Genomic DNA, 19,755 nt, shown 5'->3' on the forward strand with positions numbered 1-19,755 from the left:
TTACGAAATTAAATTTTTTTCTTTAAAATTGGGAATGTTCTGATTAATTTTCTTCGTACTATAATATTATGAAATAACCGTTTGTTTATTATAGGGCAAGGGCAAAGAAATATGTGAAGTCACTGTATGGGTAAAAGAGTGGGAATATTTCATGGAGTTGACTGCTTCTTCCTGCAAGAAAAAAAACTTAGAAAAGACAGCAGTGAATGTTAAAAAAATAGAAACAAAAAACCATTTCGTTTTGTAGATTTGATTTACAACTAAATATTTTACTGTTCGTAATCTTTTTGCATTTTCAATTTATGTTTTTGGTGTTTGAGAAAATATATATATTGAATGTAAAACTTTTGAACATACATATTTTTGAAAAAAAAAAAATATATATATATATATATTTATTTAAAAGAATTGAATGATATAAAAACATTAAAAATTGAAGATAAAAATTGTGAGCAGCACAGGAAAGTCACTATACATGTTTAACGTGAAAACGTTGTACTTAACGTATTCAAAGCTGTTTCTTCGTTGGCCACATTGTTGGGTGAGTCCGTGCGTATAGCATCTCGTGAGACACAGTATTTGATCACAGCAGAATGACAGCCTGAGAGGTTGTAACTTAAATTATTATTTAAATGTACAGGGTTCAGGATGACTTCTCTAGATTCTACAATTGTTCTCTCCAATTCGTCATGGCAATGGAAAATGTTGTTAGATCTTTCCCAAAGGATTGTATGACCATGGTTTTCATCATCAGAATCGGCCGAAGAAAGGACATGGCTGGATAAAGCACTTGATCGTGTTCTTGTAAGCAATGTTACTCCAGTTCATCTGAGTCGTCAAGAAGAGAGCGAGCGCTATGTCCCAAAGTAGAAATAATTCCAGTTTTCCGAGGAGGGGAAATGATGGGATTGACTATGAAGATATCTATTGGTGTGTGTGTAGGTTTTCTGTAAATCGAAATTTTATTTTTAAGAACTGGCCAGTTTCACCTCCTGGAAAGGCAGGGAATCATTAGTTTCAAACTCAGCCATGAATGAAACTAATTGAAACTAATGGTTCCCTGCTTTTGCAGGACGTGAAACTGACCAGTTCTTAAAAACTTAAACTTTCGATGCACATGACTAATTGGAAGAAAAATTGTAGAATCAAGTAAATCATTCTCAACCCTGTACATTCAAAAAATAATTTAAGCTACAACCTCTCAGACTGTCATTCTGCTGTGATCAAATACTGTGTCTCACGAGATGCTATACGCACGCACTCGCCCAACAGTGTGGCCGACGAAGCAACAGCTTTGAATACGTTAACTACAACGTTTTCACGTTAAACATGTATAGTGACTTTCCTGTGCTGTTCACAGTTTTTATCTACAATGTTTAAAGTTTTTGTTTTTTATAAAATCACCTGAAGAAAGTTGTAAAAAGCGGAAACTAGTCATATGATACTATTCAACCTTTTTCCTTTTCTTTCGGTTTATGTCATTCGAATCGTTTAAAAAATATGTTTAGCAACCACGTAAATGAACCTTGATGCATATATATATGCATATATATATATATATATATATATATATATATATATATATATATATATATATATATATATATATATATATATATATATATATATATATATATATATATATATATATATATATATATATATATATATATATATGTGTGTGTGTGTGTGTGTGTGTGTGTGTGTGTGTGTGTGTGTGTGTGTGTGTTTAATCATAATTTTACTAATTTAATTTTAAACCGGACCGGGATAAGATAAGATAAAAATTTTAATTAAAACGCAACTAGTTTCTTCAAAACACCGACTTCTTCAGGCATATTCATTATCACATAAACTGGAAAAATAGCAAGATAAAACATGTACTTCACATATAAACAAGTCAGGAATAGCAACAGTCAAGTTTGAACTAGTGTCCGCGTGGCAGGTCTAGCGTGAGGCGTTAGTGAGTGGCAACTATCTCGAGAGCGCCAGAACTGAATCACTGCGCTGTGTGAGTCAGTTAAGCTATATCTTAAATTACTATTCATGTGTGAGGGGTCCAAAACTACTTCTTTTGATTCTAAGATGCGGTGTTATAGTTCGTCATCGCATTTATGGCTATTAGTAGTAAGATTCCAGTCTATCTGGTGTTGACACTCTTTTAAATTGGAGTCGGCAGAGAAACGGACATGAGTGGAGAGGGCATTTGCACAGATTCTGTTGTAAGAGATATAACGTTGATGCTCTTCGAGACGTAGTGAGACCGATTTATCGGTTTGGCCATAATACGTTTTTCCGCAAATACAGATGATTTTATAAACTCCTGACAACTGAAGTTGGTTATGTTGATGCCTGTTAAGCACTCTCCTAATTGTTTGCTGCCATGATTTCTGAAATTAAACACAATGTTTAAGAATTGAAAAGGTCATGTGATAGTAAATAGCCGGCATGCAATCACAAATATGGACACCTTTTAGACTTTTGTACAGACGTGCAGATGGTGCAGTGGAACAACGTCGTAGCGTTCTAATGGTTTTAAACTACCCAAACGTGAGGCAGAATGTGAGCTGAGACAATAGCACCTAGAAATCGTTGCTGTGATTGGCTATATTCTCAACCAATCCAATTTAACTTTGTGATTTGTCATGAGTTGCTGTTTTTGTTTTCAGAGTTTCATCTGTTTAGTACGTGTGAAGTGCGAACTGATGTGTTTAGGCCACCGATATAAACAAGTTTTTAATCTATAATATACTCTAAATAACTTACAATTTTTCGTCCATATTTAGAATGGGAAACAGTGTTGATGATCAACCTAATGTCCTATTTTCTTCCAGAGCTTTTGCGTATTGTATGATTGTAATGAAAAGAGGTAAGCCTCACCCTCCTCTTCAATATTCACTGAGTAAGTAGAAAGATGCAAAATCTGAGTACATGTGACATTTGTCTACGTATTTCTCGTATTTCACAATGCGTGTTAAACACATTTCCCCCAACACTACAGAGATTTCGTTACAATCACTTCATAAAATAAAGTATGCAAATTTATCCTACAATTAATTGCATTGAACCAATTAGGATGAGCGCTAATGGGCTATGCACTTTTAAGATTTTCATACATCGATAAAAATGGAATTAAATGGTCAAATTGACCTGAATATTGTAGCACAGTTTGCATAAGCCACACGACAGCACAACCTAATGAAACGAGTATGCAACGCCATTGGTTATATATATATATATATATTTCAAAAAATAGATTTAATGACTCCAAGACCGAGATAACATTTTACAAGATTTTAATGATAAATACTACTAGTTTCGGCATATAGCAGCCTTCTTCAGGTATTTATAAAGGAAAGGAATACTAATAAACATTGAATTATTTAAATAAACAAACTGGAAATTACAGGTACAAATTGCCTCACATAATCGATACATAAAAACGTTGTATTTTTCAAGTTGTTCCAACTGGCGTGCCATTGTTTGTTGCAATTGTGCGTGTAAGTTCACGTGAACGCCAATATTGAATAACTGCAGCATGGCTATCTGGGATGTTATAACTTAAATTATTATTTAAGTGGACCGGGTTCAGTAGGATTTCCCTTGATTCTACGATTTTTCTTTCAAACTCATCTTCACAGCGAAAAATATTTTCTGATCTATTCCAGCATACAGAGTGGCTTTGTTGGTCATCATTAGGATTATTTGAAAAAAGAACATGACTGGATAATGCAGTTGCATGAGATCTTTTGTATGAGATGTCTCTCTTATGCTCTTCTATGCGTTGTTCAATAGATTTGTTAGTTTGACCAAAGTATGGGATATTGCAATCACACCACAATTTATATACTCCAGGGTACTTAAGGTTGTGATGAGTAGGTTTTGGATGGCTGATTAGAGAGCGGATTTTTGGAAGTGTGGTGAAGAAGGTCCTGATATTATATTTTTTAAGGACTTTAGCTATTTTCTTAGAGACTGTGCTAATGTATGGAATAGAGATGCTACCTTTAAAATTAATAGTCTCTGTTGTGCACTGCTTAGGAGGGTTCAGAAGAAGTTTCTTAATTGTTTTTTCAGAGTATCCATTTTGTTTAAAAATAAGAGTGAGGTGATTCATTTCTTTTTGTAGTTCATCTTGTTCATTTAAGAGAGAACGTGCTCTGTGTCCTAAGGTAGATATAATTCCAAGTTTTTGTGGTGGAAAATGATGAGAAAGATTATGCAGATATCTATTGGTATGCGTAGGTTTTCTGTACATAGAGATTTTTAATCTTTCAGAGTATCGTGTAAGCATAACATCCAAAAAAGGTAAAGAGTTATTATTTTCTATATCAGCAGTAAATTTTATATTAGGATGTTGGATGTTTAGATGACGAAGAAAATCTGTGAGAGCTGTGTGCCCGTGATTCCAAATAATGAATATATCATCAACATATCTTTTCCAAACTTTTGGTTTAAATGAGAAGGAAGATATGGCTTTCTTTTCAAAGTCTTCAAGGAAGATGTTAGCTAGCACAGGGGACAAAGGGTTGCCCATTGCCAGGCCTTGTTTTTGTTGGTAAATGGAGTCCTTATATCTGAAGTAACCAGAATGAATGCAATGCTTTAATAAAGTGAACATTTTTTTGGATAATTTATCCTGTAGTAGTGTAAGTACCTCGTCCGTAGGAACGTTAGTAAATAAAGATATAATGTCCAAACTAGCTAGAATATCATTATCATCGATGGGAATATCTTTAATATGAGAAACAAAATCTGTGGTGTTTTTGATGAAAGATGAAGATTTATTGGAGAAACACTTGAGGTACTTTGCTAAATATTTTGAAAGTTTATATGTAGGTGAATCAATTCCTTCCACAATTGGGCGAAGAGGGATGTTTTCTTTATGAATTTTTGGAACTCCATAGATGCGTGGGATAAGAGGATGTAGAGAGCGTAATGAGAGGCGAATATTATGAGGAAGCTCACTCGCAGTCTTTAACAAGTTGTTTGTACGGTTTTGTAATTCTCTTGTAGGATCTTCCTGAAGAATTGAATATATTGAACTATCTTCAAGTAATTGAAGCATTTTGTTGTGGTAATCTTCAGAGTTGAGGATGACCGTAGAGTTGCCTTTATCTGCAGGTAAAATAATAATGTTACTGTTCTGTTTTAGATTAATAATATTCGCCTCTCATTACGCTCTCTACATCCTCTTATCCCACGCATCTATGGAGTTCCAAAAATTCATAAAGAAAACATCCCTCTTCGCCCAATTGTGGAAGGAATTGATTCACCTACATATAAACTTTCAAAATATTTAGCAAAGTACCTCAAGTGTTTCTCCAATAAATCTTCATCTTTCATCAAAAACACCACAGATTTTGTTTCTCATATTAAAGATATTCCCATCGATGATAATGATATTCTAGCTAGTTTGGACATTATATCTTTATTTACTAACGTTCCTACGGACGAGGTACTTACACTACTACAGGATAAATTATCCAAAAAAATGTTCACTTTATTAAAGCATTGCATTCATTCTGGTTACTTCAGATATAAGGACTCCATTTACCAACAAAAACAAGGCCTGGCAATGGGCAACCCTTTGTCCCCTGTGCTAGCTAACATCTTCCTTGAAGACTTTGAAAAGAAAGCCATATCTTCCTTCTCATTTAAACCAAAAGTTTGGAAAAGATATGTTGATGATATATTCATTATTTGGAATCACGGGCACACAGCTCTCACAGATTTTCTTCGTCATCTAAACATCCAACATCCTAATATAAAATTTACTGCTGATATAGAAAATAATAACTCTTTACCTTTTTTGGATGTTATGCTTACACGATACTCTGAAAGATTAAAAATCTCTATGTACAGAAAACCTACGCATACCAATAGATATCTGCATAATCTTTCTCATCATTTTCCACCACAAAAACTTGGAATTATATCTACCTTAGGACACAGAGCACGTTCTCTCTTAAATGAACAAGATGAACTACAAAAAGAAATGAATCACCTCACTCTTATTTTTAAACAAAATGGATACTCTGAAAAAACAATTAAGAAACTTCTTCTGAACCCTCCTAAGCAGTGCACAACAGAGACTATTAATTTTAAAGGTAGCATCTCTATTCCATACATTAGCACAGTCTCTAAGAAAATAGCTAAAGTCCTTAAAAAATATAATATCAGGACCTTCTTCACCACACTTCCAAAAATCCGCTCTCTAATCAGCCATCCAAAACCTACTCATCACAACCTTAAGTACCCTGGAGTATATAAATTGTGGTGTGATTGCAATATCCCATACTTTGGTCAAACTAACAAATCTATTGAACAACGCATAGAAGAGCATAAGAGAGACATCTCATACAAAAGATCTCATGCAACTGCATTATCCAGTCATGTTCTTTTTTCAAATAATCCTAATGATGACCAACAAAGCCACTCTGTATGCTGGAATAGATCAGAAAATATTTTTCGCTGTGAAGATGAGTTTGAAAGAAAAATCGTAGAATCAAGGGAAATCCTACTGAACCCGGTCCACTTAAATAATAATTTAAGTTATAACATCCCAGATAGCCATGCTGCAGTTATTCAATATTGGCGTTCACGTGAACTTACACGCACAATTGCAACAAACAATGGCACGCCAGTTGGAACAACTTGAAAAATACAACGTTTTTATGTATCGATTATGTGAGGCAATTTGTACCTGTAATTTCCAGTTTGTTTATTTAAATAATTCAATGTTTATTAGTATTCCTTTCCTTTATAAATACCTGAAGAAGGCTGCTATATGCCGAAACTAGTAGTATTTATCATTAAAATCTTGTAAAATGTTATCTCGGTCTTGGAGTCATTAAATCTATTTTTTGAAATGTATAACAACCGAGTAAAAACTAATCGCCACATATATATATATATATATATATATATATATATATATATATATATATATATATATATATATATATATATATATATATATATTATATATATATATATATATATATATATATATATATATATATATATATATATATAGAGAGAGAGAGAGAGAGAGAGAGAGAGAGAGAGAGAGAGAGAGAAAGAAAGTGAAGATCAGCTACATGAGAAATATGTCTCAAACTGAAAAAGTGAGTACTACAGTGAAAAAGAAAAATTTGAGAATATAAGAGGATATTACTTTTTCTTTAAGAAACTTATCCCGGGTGAAGCATGTTTTACTCATAGAGAATTTCAAAGGTAGAATATGAAAGAATGAAGAGGATATATTATCGTACAATGTAACCTGTGTCATCAAGGTAGTGGGACTAGATCTGATTTTGCTTCTTATGAAATAAATAATAAGCTGCCTGGTTGGCCGAGAGGTTAGCGTATCCGCTCTTCAGCCAAAAGGATGCGGGCTCGAATCCTGCCTTCGACGTGTATGTTTGTGATGGTCTGTGAAAATACTAGTGGTGGTTTTACGAGGTCGATGGCGTTGATGTAGTTGTGGTTAGTTGCAGTCAATGGATTGAGTGGTGCAGAGAGTGATAGACTAGGTACTCTCCCTCGATGAGTTTTTGAACTCCTTGAAGGTGTCACGTAATAATAATAATAATAATAATAATAATGAATGACAGTGCCACTAAGCTGAACAGTTCTTGAGTCTTGCCAGAATGAGCTCTTAACCGAGTCTTAGAAAATCCACATTTGTGATAAGAAAGGTGGTCAGGGTGTTTCCGGGTATGACAGTGATGAGATGAGATCGAGAGCAAGAATTGTGAATGATATGTAAGCAGAGATGTGTGAAGAGAATGCAATGCAGTTTTTTAATGTTTAAAATGAGTCTGAAGGAAGAATTGAATGGCTTTATTGTGAGCCATTTGGAGAGACTGCAGCAGGAAATAAGAAACCACGTGAACGCGCAGGAGAGTGACAATGGATCGTGTGAGTTACGAGATATCAAGAGAAGCTACATGAGAAAGATAACCGAAGAAGAGTGAAGAAGAAATCTGAATGTAGAGAACAAGTGTGTAAGACAGATTAAAAAAAATAAAGCAATGACATCTAATACTTATTTTCAATAACTTCACGTATTGCAAATAATACCTGGAAAGTAGTGATATAAAAATACTCCTGATGAACACTACATGGTAGTTGGAGATGGCGGGTTGTGTGGAATGGATTGTCTTCCTGTAATAAAGTTCTTAGAGGTGCAAGATAATAATATATATTTTTAATATTTATTTCCTTTAAAGAAATTACTTATACACAGAACTATATAAACCAAATTAGCGCTGTAATGCAAACAAACAAACAAATAATAATGTGGCAAAGTATAAAATTATGCACTTCGGATTGAAAAACTCCAATCTATGTACTATATTGATGGGGTTGATGAGTCCAGGGATTTGGGGATGATGAACAGGGAATTGAACATTAGAAGGCATTCATTCACAAGTTGTAGAGGATTGAGAGCTGGGATGATATCAGAAATGCCATATAATGAAGATTAAAAGAAATATAACTGAGAAGAGTGCTGCTAAGATGCGACACTAATCACGATCCACAAGATTTATGTATATCTTTTGGATCATGATTAGTGTAGGCTTCCCACAATAAAGCTGGACTCCATGAAGATGACCTGTTAATAATAATAATAGTTCGTGACACCTGTCAATGTGACAGCTAGAGATATTGCCGCCTGGGGAGGTGGTTCCTGAGATTGCGCCCTCTCAATACACACCAAAAATACTACAAAAAGTCGAAACGACATATAGAGAAATAAATTAGAAAAACTACGTTTATTTTTGTATTGAAACTATAATTCCAACATTCTAAAATATTTTTTTTCTTGCTTTTCCGTTAGCAAAGTTGTCAAAGTCTATTTCATCAGTCAGTTCCTGTTCTATAGACAGTATGGCCAGATTCTTAACGCAAAGTGCTGCACAAAGCAGACCTCTCCCTCACGCCACTGATACTTGTAAAATGACAGGAAACATTAATTTGCTAAAGAAGGGTGTGAATGATCGTCATTGGAATATTTTATCGATTATCAAAATGTCTTCGTGAACATCATAATGAGTGAGTTTACAGTTCAATTGCTCATAAGGAAGTGAGTGAGCTAGATGCAGCAATTGCCGAAATGTAGCAGACTATGTAATAAGACACAGAACGGATACATTTTTGTTCAAGTTTCTTCATTTTAATAGACGGGATTTTGGAAGCTTTCTTTACCAATGAATACTACTATCAGACGAACTGAAATTTGTACTATTTTTACAGTGACGGCAGAGTTTGATTGTAAATACAAGAAAATCACGGATCATTTGTCTGTCGTCTACACTGAATATACTGCATAGCGAACACTTTTAATGTAAGACAACGCCATGGATTTCAAGAACTTTTTTCCCGTTCTGCAGAAGGAAGACAATGCTGCAATGCGTTTAAAGCTCACTTCAGTTTATGCTCATATTACTATGTTATGCGATATCCTAAAGATTTCACCTCCTTTCGTGAAAAAATGCACCTTCAGATGTTAGATCTCATCTTATTTCTGGTCGTTATATGAGGGGAGGAGTCAATTGTTCTTGCCAGGAATCAGAAATGTATTTTCACGTATTCAGAAGATGATACGAACCACGTCGTGTTAAATTCAAGTTATTAACGAAAACGCACGATCTTACTTCATGATGGAATTAAGATTTTGTAATTTTCTGATAATATATATTACATTGCATTTTTTTAATGTTTTATGGAACTGTAAATGCTGATTAAAATTTCAAAAATTTAAGTGTTTACCAGAAGATGTTCACCCCACATCGAAAAATACCATCACAAAACCCAATTAAAAATCTACAAATTAACTAATACGTTTAATAATTATATACCTTGAAAGTTAAAAAGATTGAAAATAAAATTATAAAGATCGATGGATATTTAATATATAAAATGAATTCTATCGACAGTTGCTTTTCTATTTTCGTGTAAAAATTCGGGTAAAACGTCAGTTAATACTCAAGATAAAATATATGTACAACATTATACAATTTTTAATATATTTAAGAATAAAAAACTGTAAAATTACAAATATAGTTTTAATTAGTGTGGATCATATACGCATCCTGAAAGGCTTCGTATCCATTGTATAATTCAATATAATATCAATTGGATTACAATTTTAATATGCAATTCGCATTCATGGCAACTTGAAAGTGTATATACGGCCTGTCGGGTAGCGTGGTTAAAAAATTAGAAGTATTAATAGACATTCCATTCTTTTAAGTCAAAAATTACATCATTACTTCATGATAATGGGATCTTTGATTTCAGTACTCTGAGACCTGAAGTAATAATTAAGGAACACAAAATATAGTAAACGCCATGTGAAAAACGGAAAAGAAAACGACAAATGTATATATTCCTTGTAAATTAGTATAAAACAAAACTTTTTATTTTTCAATTTTACAAAGACCACTATGGTATTGAAAATTCCTTAGTCATTTTTACACATTTCTTCACGAAATAACTTTCAGAATAGTCGTTGTAAACATCACCCATTCACCAAGTAACCTGACTCATTTATTTTTACTATTGCAAGGATTGGCGATTAATATGCTGACAAATATTGAAAATAGTTGTTTCAACATTCCGAAATCTCAATTGAAAGTGCAGAATTGATGAGGAGGGAAATCGTAGATTCATTCAGGCACTCTACTATTGAAAACTCAACATGAATTCGGTAATGTTGAATCTTGTGTGTCAGTCGTTTGGAATTTCCCTAACTTTTTCCACTCCCCTTAAGACCGGTTTGAGATTGTGACTTATAATGAGTGACTTTTGAATATGTGTTTTTAACTGTAGATCCGTGTGTGTTCACGGTTCCGGTTTACTTGTTCTGTGGGACACAAATTCGAGTTTGCGGAAGAAAAATCTGCTATGTGACTGGCTGACTCACCTTTAGTCTAAAGAGACCAGATAAAGGTTCCTCACGTCATGGACGGAAACGGAACTCAGCTCTTTCCGACCAACAGGCTTCGGCTATACCGACTAAGCTACGAAGGCTCTCCTTCGTTTAATTACAATCTGATATAGAATTTAATTGCAAATAAGCATTTCATTAACTGTAATTACAAAGTCATCTCGATAACAAATAAGATCATTGCGTTAAGATAGGGGTTCTGTCTTTTATATAATGATAAAGATTACTTATATACGAGGATGGTCCGAAAAGTTCTCGGCATAACAATAAAAAAACGAATTTATAATTTCACAACTATTTTTATTTTTCAACATAATCTCCCTTAAGACTAATACATTTATTCCAGCGATGCTCCAGCGCCATTATCCAGTCCCTGTAGTGGTTCTCAGTAAGATCTGTAAAATACTCAGTAAAATACCCCTCTACAACTGCAATCACCTCTTGATTCGTAATAAAACGCTGACCAGTGAGGAAGAGTTTTAGTTTTCGGAAGCGATAGAAGTCAGAGTAAGCCAAATTTAGAGAATAGGGTGGATGATCCAACAACTCATATTGCAGATCCCTTAATTTTCCCATTGCCAAAACACCTTTCTGGGCAGGTGCATTGCCCACTGATGAAAGATAATTTTTCCTTCTGCAAACCCGGTCTTTTCACACGAATGTTTTCGTTTGGTCTGGTGAAAAGAATGGAATAATATTCCTTGCTTTATTGTTTTTCCTTTTTCAAGATAATTAATAAACAAAACGAAATGCGTTTAATATCCCAAAACACCACACCGATGCTATGACCTTTCCTGCTGATGGAACCGACTTTATTATTATTATTATATTATATTTGTATTATATTATTATTATTATTATTATTATTATTATCATTATGTGTGTGTGTGTGTGTGCTTGTGTGCGTGCGTGCATTCGCGCGTGCGCGTGCGCGAACGAATTTCTCAATCATAGATTTCGTAGCTTCCCAACACAGCAAAAAAAAACAATCTGGTGTCATTCTCAGATAAGCTTACTTATAAGCTTCGAGGATGAAAGCAGAGAAATTACTTCTCATCCAAGATCTATCATGTGTAACCAAATGCATGTAATGTACGTATCACATGTAAAGCAATGTATGTAATGTATGTAATGTAATAAAAAAATAATAATGTAATAATGAAATTATTATTATTATTATTAAAAAATATATATTTTTTATACCTCCAGGGAGTCCAAAGACTCATCGGGGGAGGGCACCTGCACTACAACTCTGTCTCCACCACTCAATCCACCATCTGACTGCAACTACACCATGAAATCTACCGCCGATCACCACCACCACCACTACTGTTTCCACACGCAATCACAAACATCCATGCCTACGGCGGGATTCGAACCCGCAGACCTTTGGCTGGAAAGCTGATACGCTAATCGCTAAGCGGATACGAGTGGTTAATTGCATTGGACCAAAGCAATTAATTGTGGAAGTTAGCTAAATAATAGTTACCGAAAAAAATTGAAATTGTCAAAAATATTTGAATTGAAATACTTCAGATAAACGACAAGTGTTCCGTGGACGTGTATCATTTTAGTCATGTTGGGAATATTTTATTACCAATCAAACTTATGAAGAATTTAGATTTGTACAATTTTTTGAGCCTGAATGTGAGCATAACAACATTAAGTCATACACATTTTTCTTCACTAAGTATCCAGTGCAACACACAATGCAACACTTTTGAACGAAGTCAAAAATGCTGAATTCTGTGTTTAAATAACACGTGATTTAATGAACTCATATTACTGCGTTATATTGACATCATGAAGCTCTGCTGTAATTTGTAAACAAAAGGTACGTTTCGTCAAAACATTCACAGATGTCATATTCTAACTTAATCTCGGCTCGTTAAAAGAGAGAGAGAGAGAGAGAATCAAATGTTCCTACCAAAAAAATTAACTTACATTTCTCTCCAGAATGAGAACATCTTGGTACTGTGCTTTACTGAATAATTTAATTAAATGGTGCTGTCCCTACGGTATTTTTAAATAAATAAATTAAAATAAACGCACAGTTAAATGGATTACAAAACCATTTCTATGTATTCTAGAGATTCTAATGATAATTTAAAATTACTTACAGCTTTCCAGAATGGCTCTTCTAAATACAAATATTCCAAAAAAAAAAAAAATTCCAAAATTGTTGAATTTCATATCCACACCACAACACAAACATAAAACCACAAAGAACGAAATTTCTGTAAATACTGCAACCTCAAATAGATGAGTAGTTCCTCCTTTAGATTATAGACCGTAGATGCTACGTCATGTACAATATCCCCAAGCGAGCGGTTTTCTTCAAAGGTTCTTTCATGAAGATGACATGAGTCACATCCGTATTGTTCAAAAGGTAGCATTTTCTCAACTTTGGATATTTCTCAAATACTTACATATGACTAATTGTTTAGCCTTGACATGTTTGCGATGACACCTATCCTAAAATTATTCATTCTTCATTACCGTCTGTATTTATTGGTGTAGTAAATTAATGCTTATATTTTAATTTTTTAAAACCAATATTGACTCTTAATTTTACCTGCAATTTCTTGTGCTCTTAACCTATTTCTGTAACTGAATTTATTTTATTCCTTTCTTTCTTTAGCATTAGTAATTTTAAGTAATGGATATTTGCGAGAAACAAAGTTTTTGAACTTGCCCTTGCGTTTTTTTTAGAAATTTCTTTTATCAGCACAACAAATAAATAGTTATTTCTTATTATTTCAAATGAATATTAGCTCTGTAATATATACTTTGTTAATTTCTATGTTACTTTTATTTGACTGTAATATTATTAACCAATGGCTGTGTAAAATAAAATAGCCAAATTCTTACAGTATTGTAACTTTTCAGGTGAAATCTTCTACACTAAAATTCTGGCTATTAATTTAATACCCGATTATTCCTATTGCTTCCAAGAGTTGACAGTTTCTTGAAATATTTGATGGCTTGCATGAACAAATAAGACTATTAATTCAGTGAGTCAAAAAATGTTATCGTCTTTCTTAAATTTGTATAACACATTAACGACACCCAATTTGTAAATTTAAATTTACACATTTTACACATTTCCTTATAATACTGTTTACCTGATCCTTAACCCTGACCGTTCCTTCCAAAATGAAACTTTTGTGCAGATGATTTGCGGACATGTTTCTACATGCTGTTGGATAAAACATGACAACAATGACGGATGTGTGTCACCCTTGGAAAATTCCAAGATATCTTATCTCAAAAACATCGTCCACAATTCCATAGCCAAACAAAACATGACAACAATGACGTTATGTGTTTGGAAATTTCTGGGGAACATATATCTCTCTTTCTGTGATATCACAGAGGGTGACAGATGTCTTCCCTACAATGCTCCCCCACTTAACCCCATCACCCTAGTCTCTCCCCTCTCCTCCAGAAGATGTCTGCTCAGCTCTTCACCTAGCTCTAAAAGGATGGAAACCGATTATTATTTTAGAAGACACGTACATTGTGATGTATTTATCCAGGACCACTTGAGAAAAATTATGCAGGAAGTGGTCTAATAACCTCGGCTACTTGCAAAGAAGAGTTGACTATGAAATGGACCTTGGTGAATGTTATATTCTGAAATGCCAAGATGAGGAACTAATACTTGATGATACAGGAGCTGATGGAAGTAAAGTTTTTTCTATTAGTTGTGAAGAAGCTGAGAGATTTTCACCAAAAATGTACGACATTGATAATCATTTACTATTTTTGGAAACTGAATTACCATCTGTTCGTATAATGGGGAAAATTATCGCTAATCATTTAAATTCATCAATGGTAAAATTAGACTTTCAAGATTTTATCCAATTCGATAAAGATTCTTAATTTTGGGACATTAACAAACATTTTACAAAAACTGTTTGTTTATATTTGCTGACAAAAGAATACACAGAATGTTTAGGGAGGGATGGTGTCATTTCCAGACTGACACAATATCAAATGTATGGAAGTGTGGTTACCATGGTATCTGATTTAAAAATTCTTTTGCGTGACCAGCTATTTTGATGTAATGTAACCAAGAAACAGTGAGTAACAAAAATTTTATTCATTGAACTCTTTGGAAAATATTAAGAGTCTAAACTGAATATTGTGAAATATTTTTAGGTAATTACGTGTTTCGAATTTTTCTCAGTGAATATACTTGTAAATAGTATTTCAGCAAAATAAAATGTGCACTTGTAAACTTAAATGAACAAAGATGTGTGTTTTTGTTGTTGTGTTTTTCCACAGTGAATTTTTACTCATTTATTCTGATTAGATCTTGATATTTAAATCCACAACTTTATATCTTAATGCAATTCTGTTTAATTATTTAAAAAAAACAACTGTGAAATTAATGCCAGGATGGGGAAAAAGTGTTGAAAACTAATATCCATGTATTGATTATTTTAGAAATTGTCTAATGCTACCTATTGAAATTATTTGAGTTATCTGAAAACAAATCGTTCACATAATCGAAAATCCGAACTGTTAGAATTTGGTTATTTTACAGAGAGAGAGAGAGAGAGAGAGAGAGAGAGAGAAGCACCTAATTAACCCAACAAAACGTGACTTTAACTCTTCTTTAAAGTTTGGCATAGAAAAAATGTTTGTACTCTCCAGATAACACATATACAAATTTTACCTTTCTCTACACAAAGTAAGATAAAAACACACCAACAATATATCCAACAGCATGTGAAAACATGTTGTTGAGTCATCTGTGCAAAAGGCTCATTTTTGAAGGAACAGTCAGGGTAGGACATGGTAAGTGTAAACAATACTATAAGAAAATATCATAGAGTCGAGTGACTTTGGACTTAAGGTAATCGTTCATCCACTGCAGCTGTTGATTTGTGATTTGTGTTTGGTAATGTAAAAATAATGGGTGAGCCACAAATTATTTGAAAGTTTCTTTGTGAAAAGTTCTAATTGTTTAGAATTTTGTAAACGAAAGTTACCATAAACAATACGATCAGAACTAATAATCAGTGAAATAATAATAAATAACTATTTATTTGTGGTGGCATATGAAGTAATCGAAGAAGAAGAAGAATGAAGGAAAACGATTATGAAAAATACATTGGGTGAAAAATACAAATTTTTAGTTATCATTGGAACAATTGACTGCCAATTTTGTTTTGAATAAGAGTTCCAATTTATTTCCTAAAGAAATTTGTATTTCTGATGGAATTGGTGTAAAATATGCATTGACAAAATCACCTTGTAGTTGGAAAGAATTACCTGAAAGAGTTAAAAAACAGAATTCTGGGTTAATAAAATATATCCATCAGCTGAAGTGGGAAATTGGTTCACTATCTTTGGACACACTAAGAAATTGGATGATAGAATCAACATGCAAATATCATATATTACTTGCGAAAGGAAGAGAAAAATCAAAAACAATAACGAAGTTAATAGGGAGGCCTGTTCTTGATTTAAATGAAATTGGATGCCCAAAACGTGAAAACATAACATGTACTTTTAAGTGCTTTTGGAAACATAATGAAAGATTCTATGCTTTTAATAATTCTCAGAATTATACGTATCGGATTCAAAGAAATAAATATACAACACTTAATTTTAGTACAGTAATAAATTCCCAACGAACACCAAATGAAAAATAAACTTTCTGATGAAAGTCACATTGTCAAAAACCATATGATGGCAATTACACAAGCATGGGAAGAACCTTTGATGTATTTTTCAGTTTATTTGTTTAATTTCTGTATTGTTAGATTCAGTAAATACAATTTGTATATAATATTTCATGCAAATAAAATGTGTAAATTTAAATGAACAAATTGGGTGTCGTTCATGTGTTATACAAATTTAAGAAAGACGATAACATTTTTTTTTGACTCACTGAATTAAAAGTCTTATTTGTTCATGCAAGCCATCAAATATTTCAAGAAACTGTCAACTCTTGGAAGCAATAGGAATAATCGGGTATTAAATTAATAACCAGAATTTTAGTGTAGAAGATTTCACCTGAAAAGTTACAATACTGTATGAATTTGACTATTTTACAGAGTCATTTGTTAATAATATTACAGTCAAATAAAAGGTAACATAGAAATTAGCAAAGTGTATATATATATATATATATATATATATATATATATACTTTGCTAATTTGAGCGCCTATGTAGCTCACTGGATGTGGCGTTTGCCAACCAGGGCGCTTGGCCGCACGAAGGAAGACTTGGTTTCGAGTCTAGTCAGCGACTAGAGCAAATTTTTCTAAACCTTTTTTCGACCGGTTCCCGAGTTAGGCGATCTCTGGCATGGTTAAGTGGATTTTTTCTCCCGGAAACTCGGGTTTTTCGTCCTGTAAACTCAAGAAAATCGACCGTAGAACCCACATTATTTCAGACATTAAATATATTGTGTTAGGGTTAGGGACCACGAGATGGCGGCACATTTGAGCCGTCTCTCTTCACTGAGTACTGCTTAATTAGTGATAGCCTTGGGCCATCTATCTCTGATTGGTACCAGTGGAGATTGAACTGCCAACTCAGTCTCCAAAAGTTAGATAGGGCTAAATGGCCTCGCCTACTCCCCGTATACGGGAATAAAAAAAAAAAGGCGTTAGCTGATTTTTATATATATATATATATATTACAGAGCTAATATTCATTTGAAATAATAAGAAATAACTATTTATTTGTTGTGCTGATAAAAGAAATTTCTAAAAAAAAACGCAAGGGCGAGTTCAAAAACCTTGTTTCTCGCAAATATCCATTACTTAAAATTACTAATGCTAAAGAAAGAAAGAAAGAAATAAGATAAATTCAGTTACAGAAATTGGATAAGAGCACAAGGAATAATCGCAGGTAAAATTAATAGTCAATATTGGTTTTAAAAAATTAAATGTAAGCATTAATTTACTACACCAATAAATACCGACGGTAACGAAGAATGAATAATTTTAGGATACTTGTCATCGCAAACATGTCAAGGCTAAACAATTAGTCATATGTAAGTATTTGAGAAATATCCAAAGTTGAGAAAATGCTACCTTTTGAACAATACGGGTGTGACTCATGTCATCTTCATGAAAGAACCTTTGAAGAAAACCGCTCGCTGGGGGATATTGCACATGACGAAAACGTAGAATCTACGGTCTATAATCTAAAGCTCTCGACAAAAACGAGTACACCTTCCTTATACTGCTGGACCTAACCAAAGCATTTGACCCACTTGAACATGACATTCTGCTCACCAAACTATACTCAATAGGTATAAGAGGAACACTGCATACATGGTTCAAGAACTACCTCTCAAACAAAACACAAGTAACAAAATTAGGTATATTAGAGTCGTAGTATACAAGTAAAACACGGTGTACCTCAAGATGCCATATTATCACCCACTCTATTCAACATATACATTAAGGATGTTCATAACATATCTATAAGAAGTCAAATATTTCAATACGCAGATGACATTGCACTACTAGCATTCCACACAGACATTAACACAGCTCTCTGCAAAGCACAACAAGACCTAAACGAAATCACAACATACTTCCACCAAAACGCAATTCTAATCAACGGGACCAAAACACAGATGTTGATAATACACAACCCAAGAATCATACGACCCGCATCGCTATCGATATATTGTCACACATACCGATGCATTAATAACAAAAATACCTGCCAATGTTCCGAAATCAAACCAGTAACACACGCAAAATACCTCGGTCTCTATATAGATTGCCACCTTAAATGGACAAAACATATAGAATACTTACACACCAAACTCGGGATCATCGCAGTAAAACTCTTCCAAGTTAAAGACATTATTCCACCCAACATAAAAATCCTATATCACGGTATTTGCGAATCCCTACTCAGCGATACACAGAAAAACAATCTATGCAAATACATCAAACAACCACCTAACAAAATTAGAAACATTACACAGGAAATTCGTGTCAACTTATATCTGACAAGCACATGGCGATAGACAGAATTCTTAGGATTAAAAACCTGAAACACTACATGACATTAACAAGGAATTACTCAACATCACCTATCGAAACAACAGAGACACATATCGTATAACACCACCTACAACAACGCTCTATATCCCCACACCCTTCAACAACTCATACGGTTCTTTTCTGAGATCACATCAGATACCCACGCAACTCAACAACCTAACAGGAAATTTAAAAGACGTAGATAACTACAGAACATTAAAAAACGAACTCTGGAAAATATACCAACAAAGTTAAGAAACCATTAACACTAATATACACATCACAAATCACTAGCATCCAGTGCCTACATCCCATACATAAACAGTAGCAACAACACAAATAGTGAAGGCTAAATCCCACTCTCTTCATAAAATCTAACCCAAGCTTCGAAGCAGGTGGGATTAACTTGCCTCACTCATCTACAAGTAATCCTTATAAGCAAATGCAGAAATTTGTTTGTATAATAACTCTTTTTCAAACTTTAAACAAAATATAAAAAAAAATTAATTTGATTAAAAATATTCAGAAAGTTATTAATATTAATACATATAAATACAATAATCACTACGGAAAGGCCACGCGAAACTTCTACATTCCAGACATGATAAACAAATTACCTTTTGAATACAGAAACTTTACAAACTACAATAGCCTGAAAAGAGCTCTAAGCACATACTACAAACAAGAGATACGCTTCCAAAATACCATACAAACATAATAATTATTATTATTATTATTATGGCCTCCATGGAGTCAAAATACTCAT

At 33.4% G+C, this 19,755-nt stretch overlaps 1 protein-coding gene across 2 annotated transcripts in view; it reads left to right on the forward strand.

The window, feature by feature from the left end:
- LOC150102341 (uncharacterized) overlaps positions 1–282 on the forward strand; it is a 38,416-nt gene extending 38,134 nt beyond the window's left edge. For both annotated transcript variants that reach the window (XM_090399104.1, XM_090399105.1), the window contains one exon: positions 95–282. In XM_090399104.1, coding sequence (XP_090255230.1) covers positions 95–247 — 153 coding nt within the window. In that variant the 3' untranslated portion in view covers positions 248–282. The remainder of the gene's footprint in view (positions 1–94) is intronic.
- Positions 283–19,755: the final 19,473 nt, after the last annotated feature.

This window comes from Typopeltis vanoorti, chromosome 10, assembly GCF_054136105.1.
Source record: "Typopeltis vanoorti isolate ZY-2024b chromosome 10, IOZ_Tvanoo_1.0, whole genome shotgun sequence".
Taxonomy (NCBI): domain Eukaryota; kingdom Metazoa; phylum Arthropoda; class Arachnida; order Uropygi; family Thelyphonidae; genus Typopeltis; species Typopeltis vanoorti.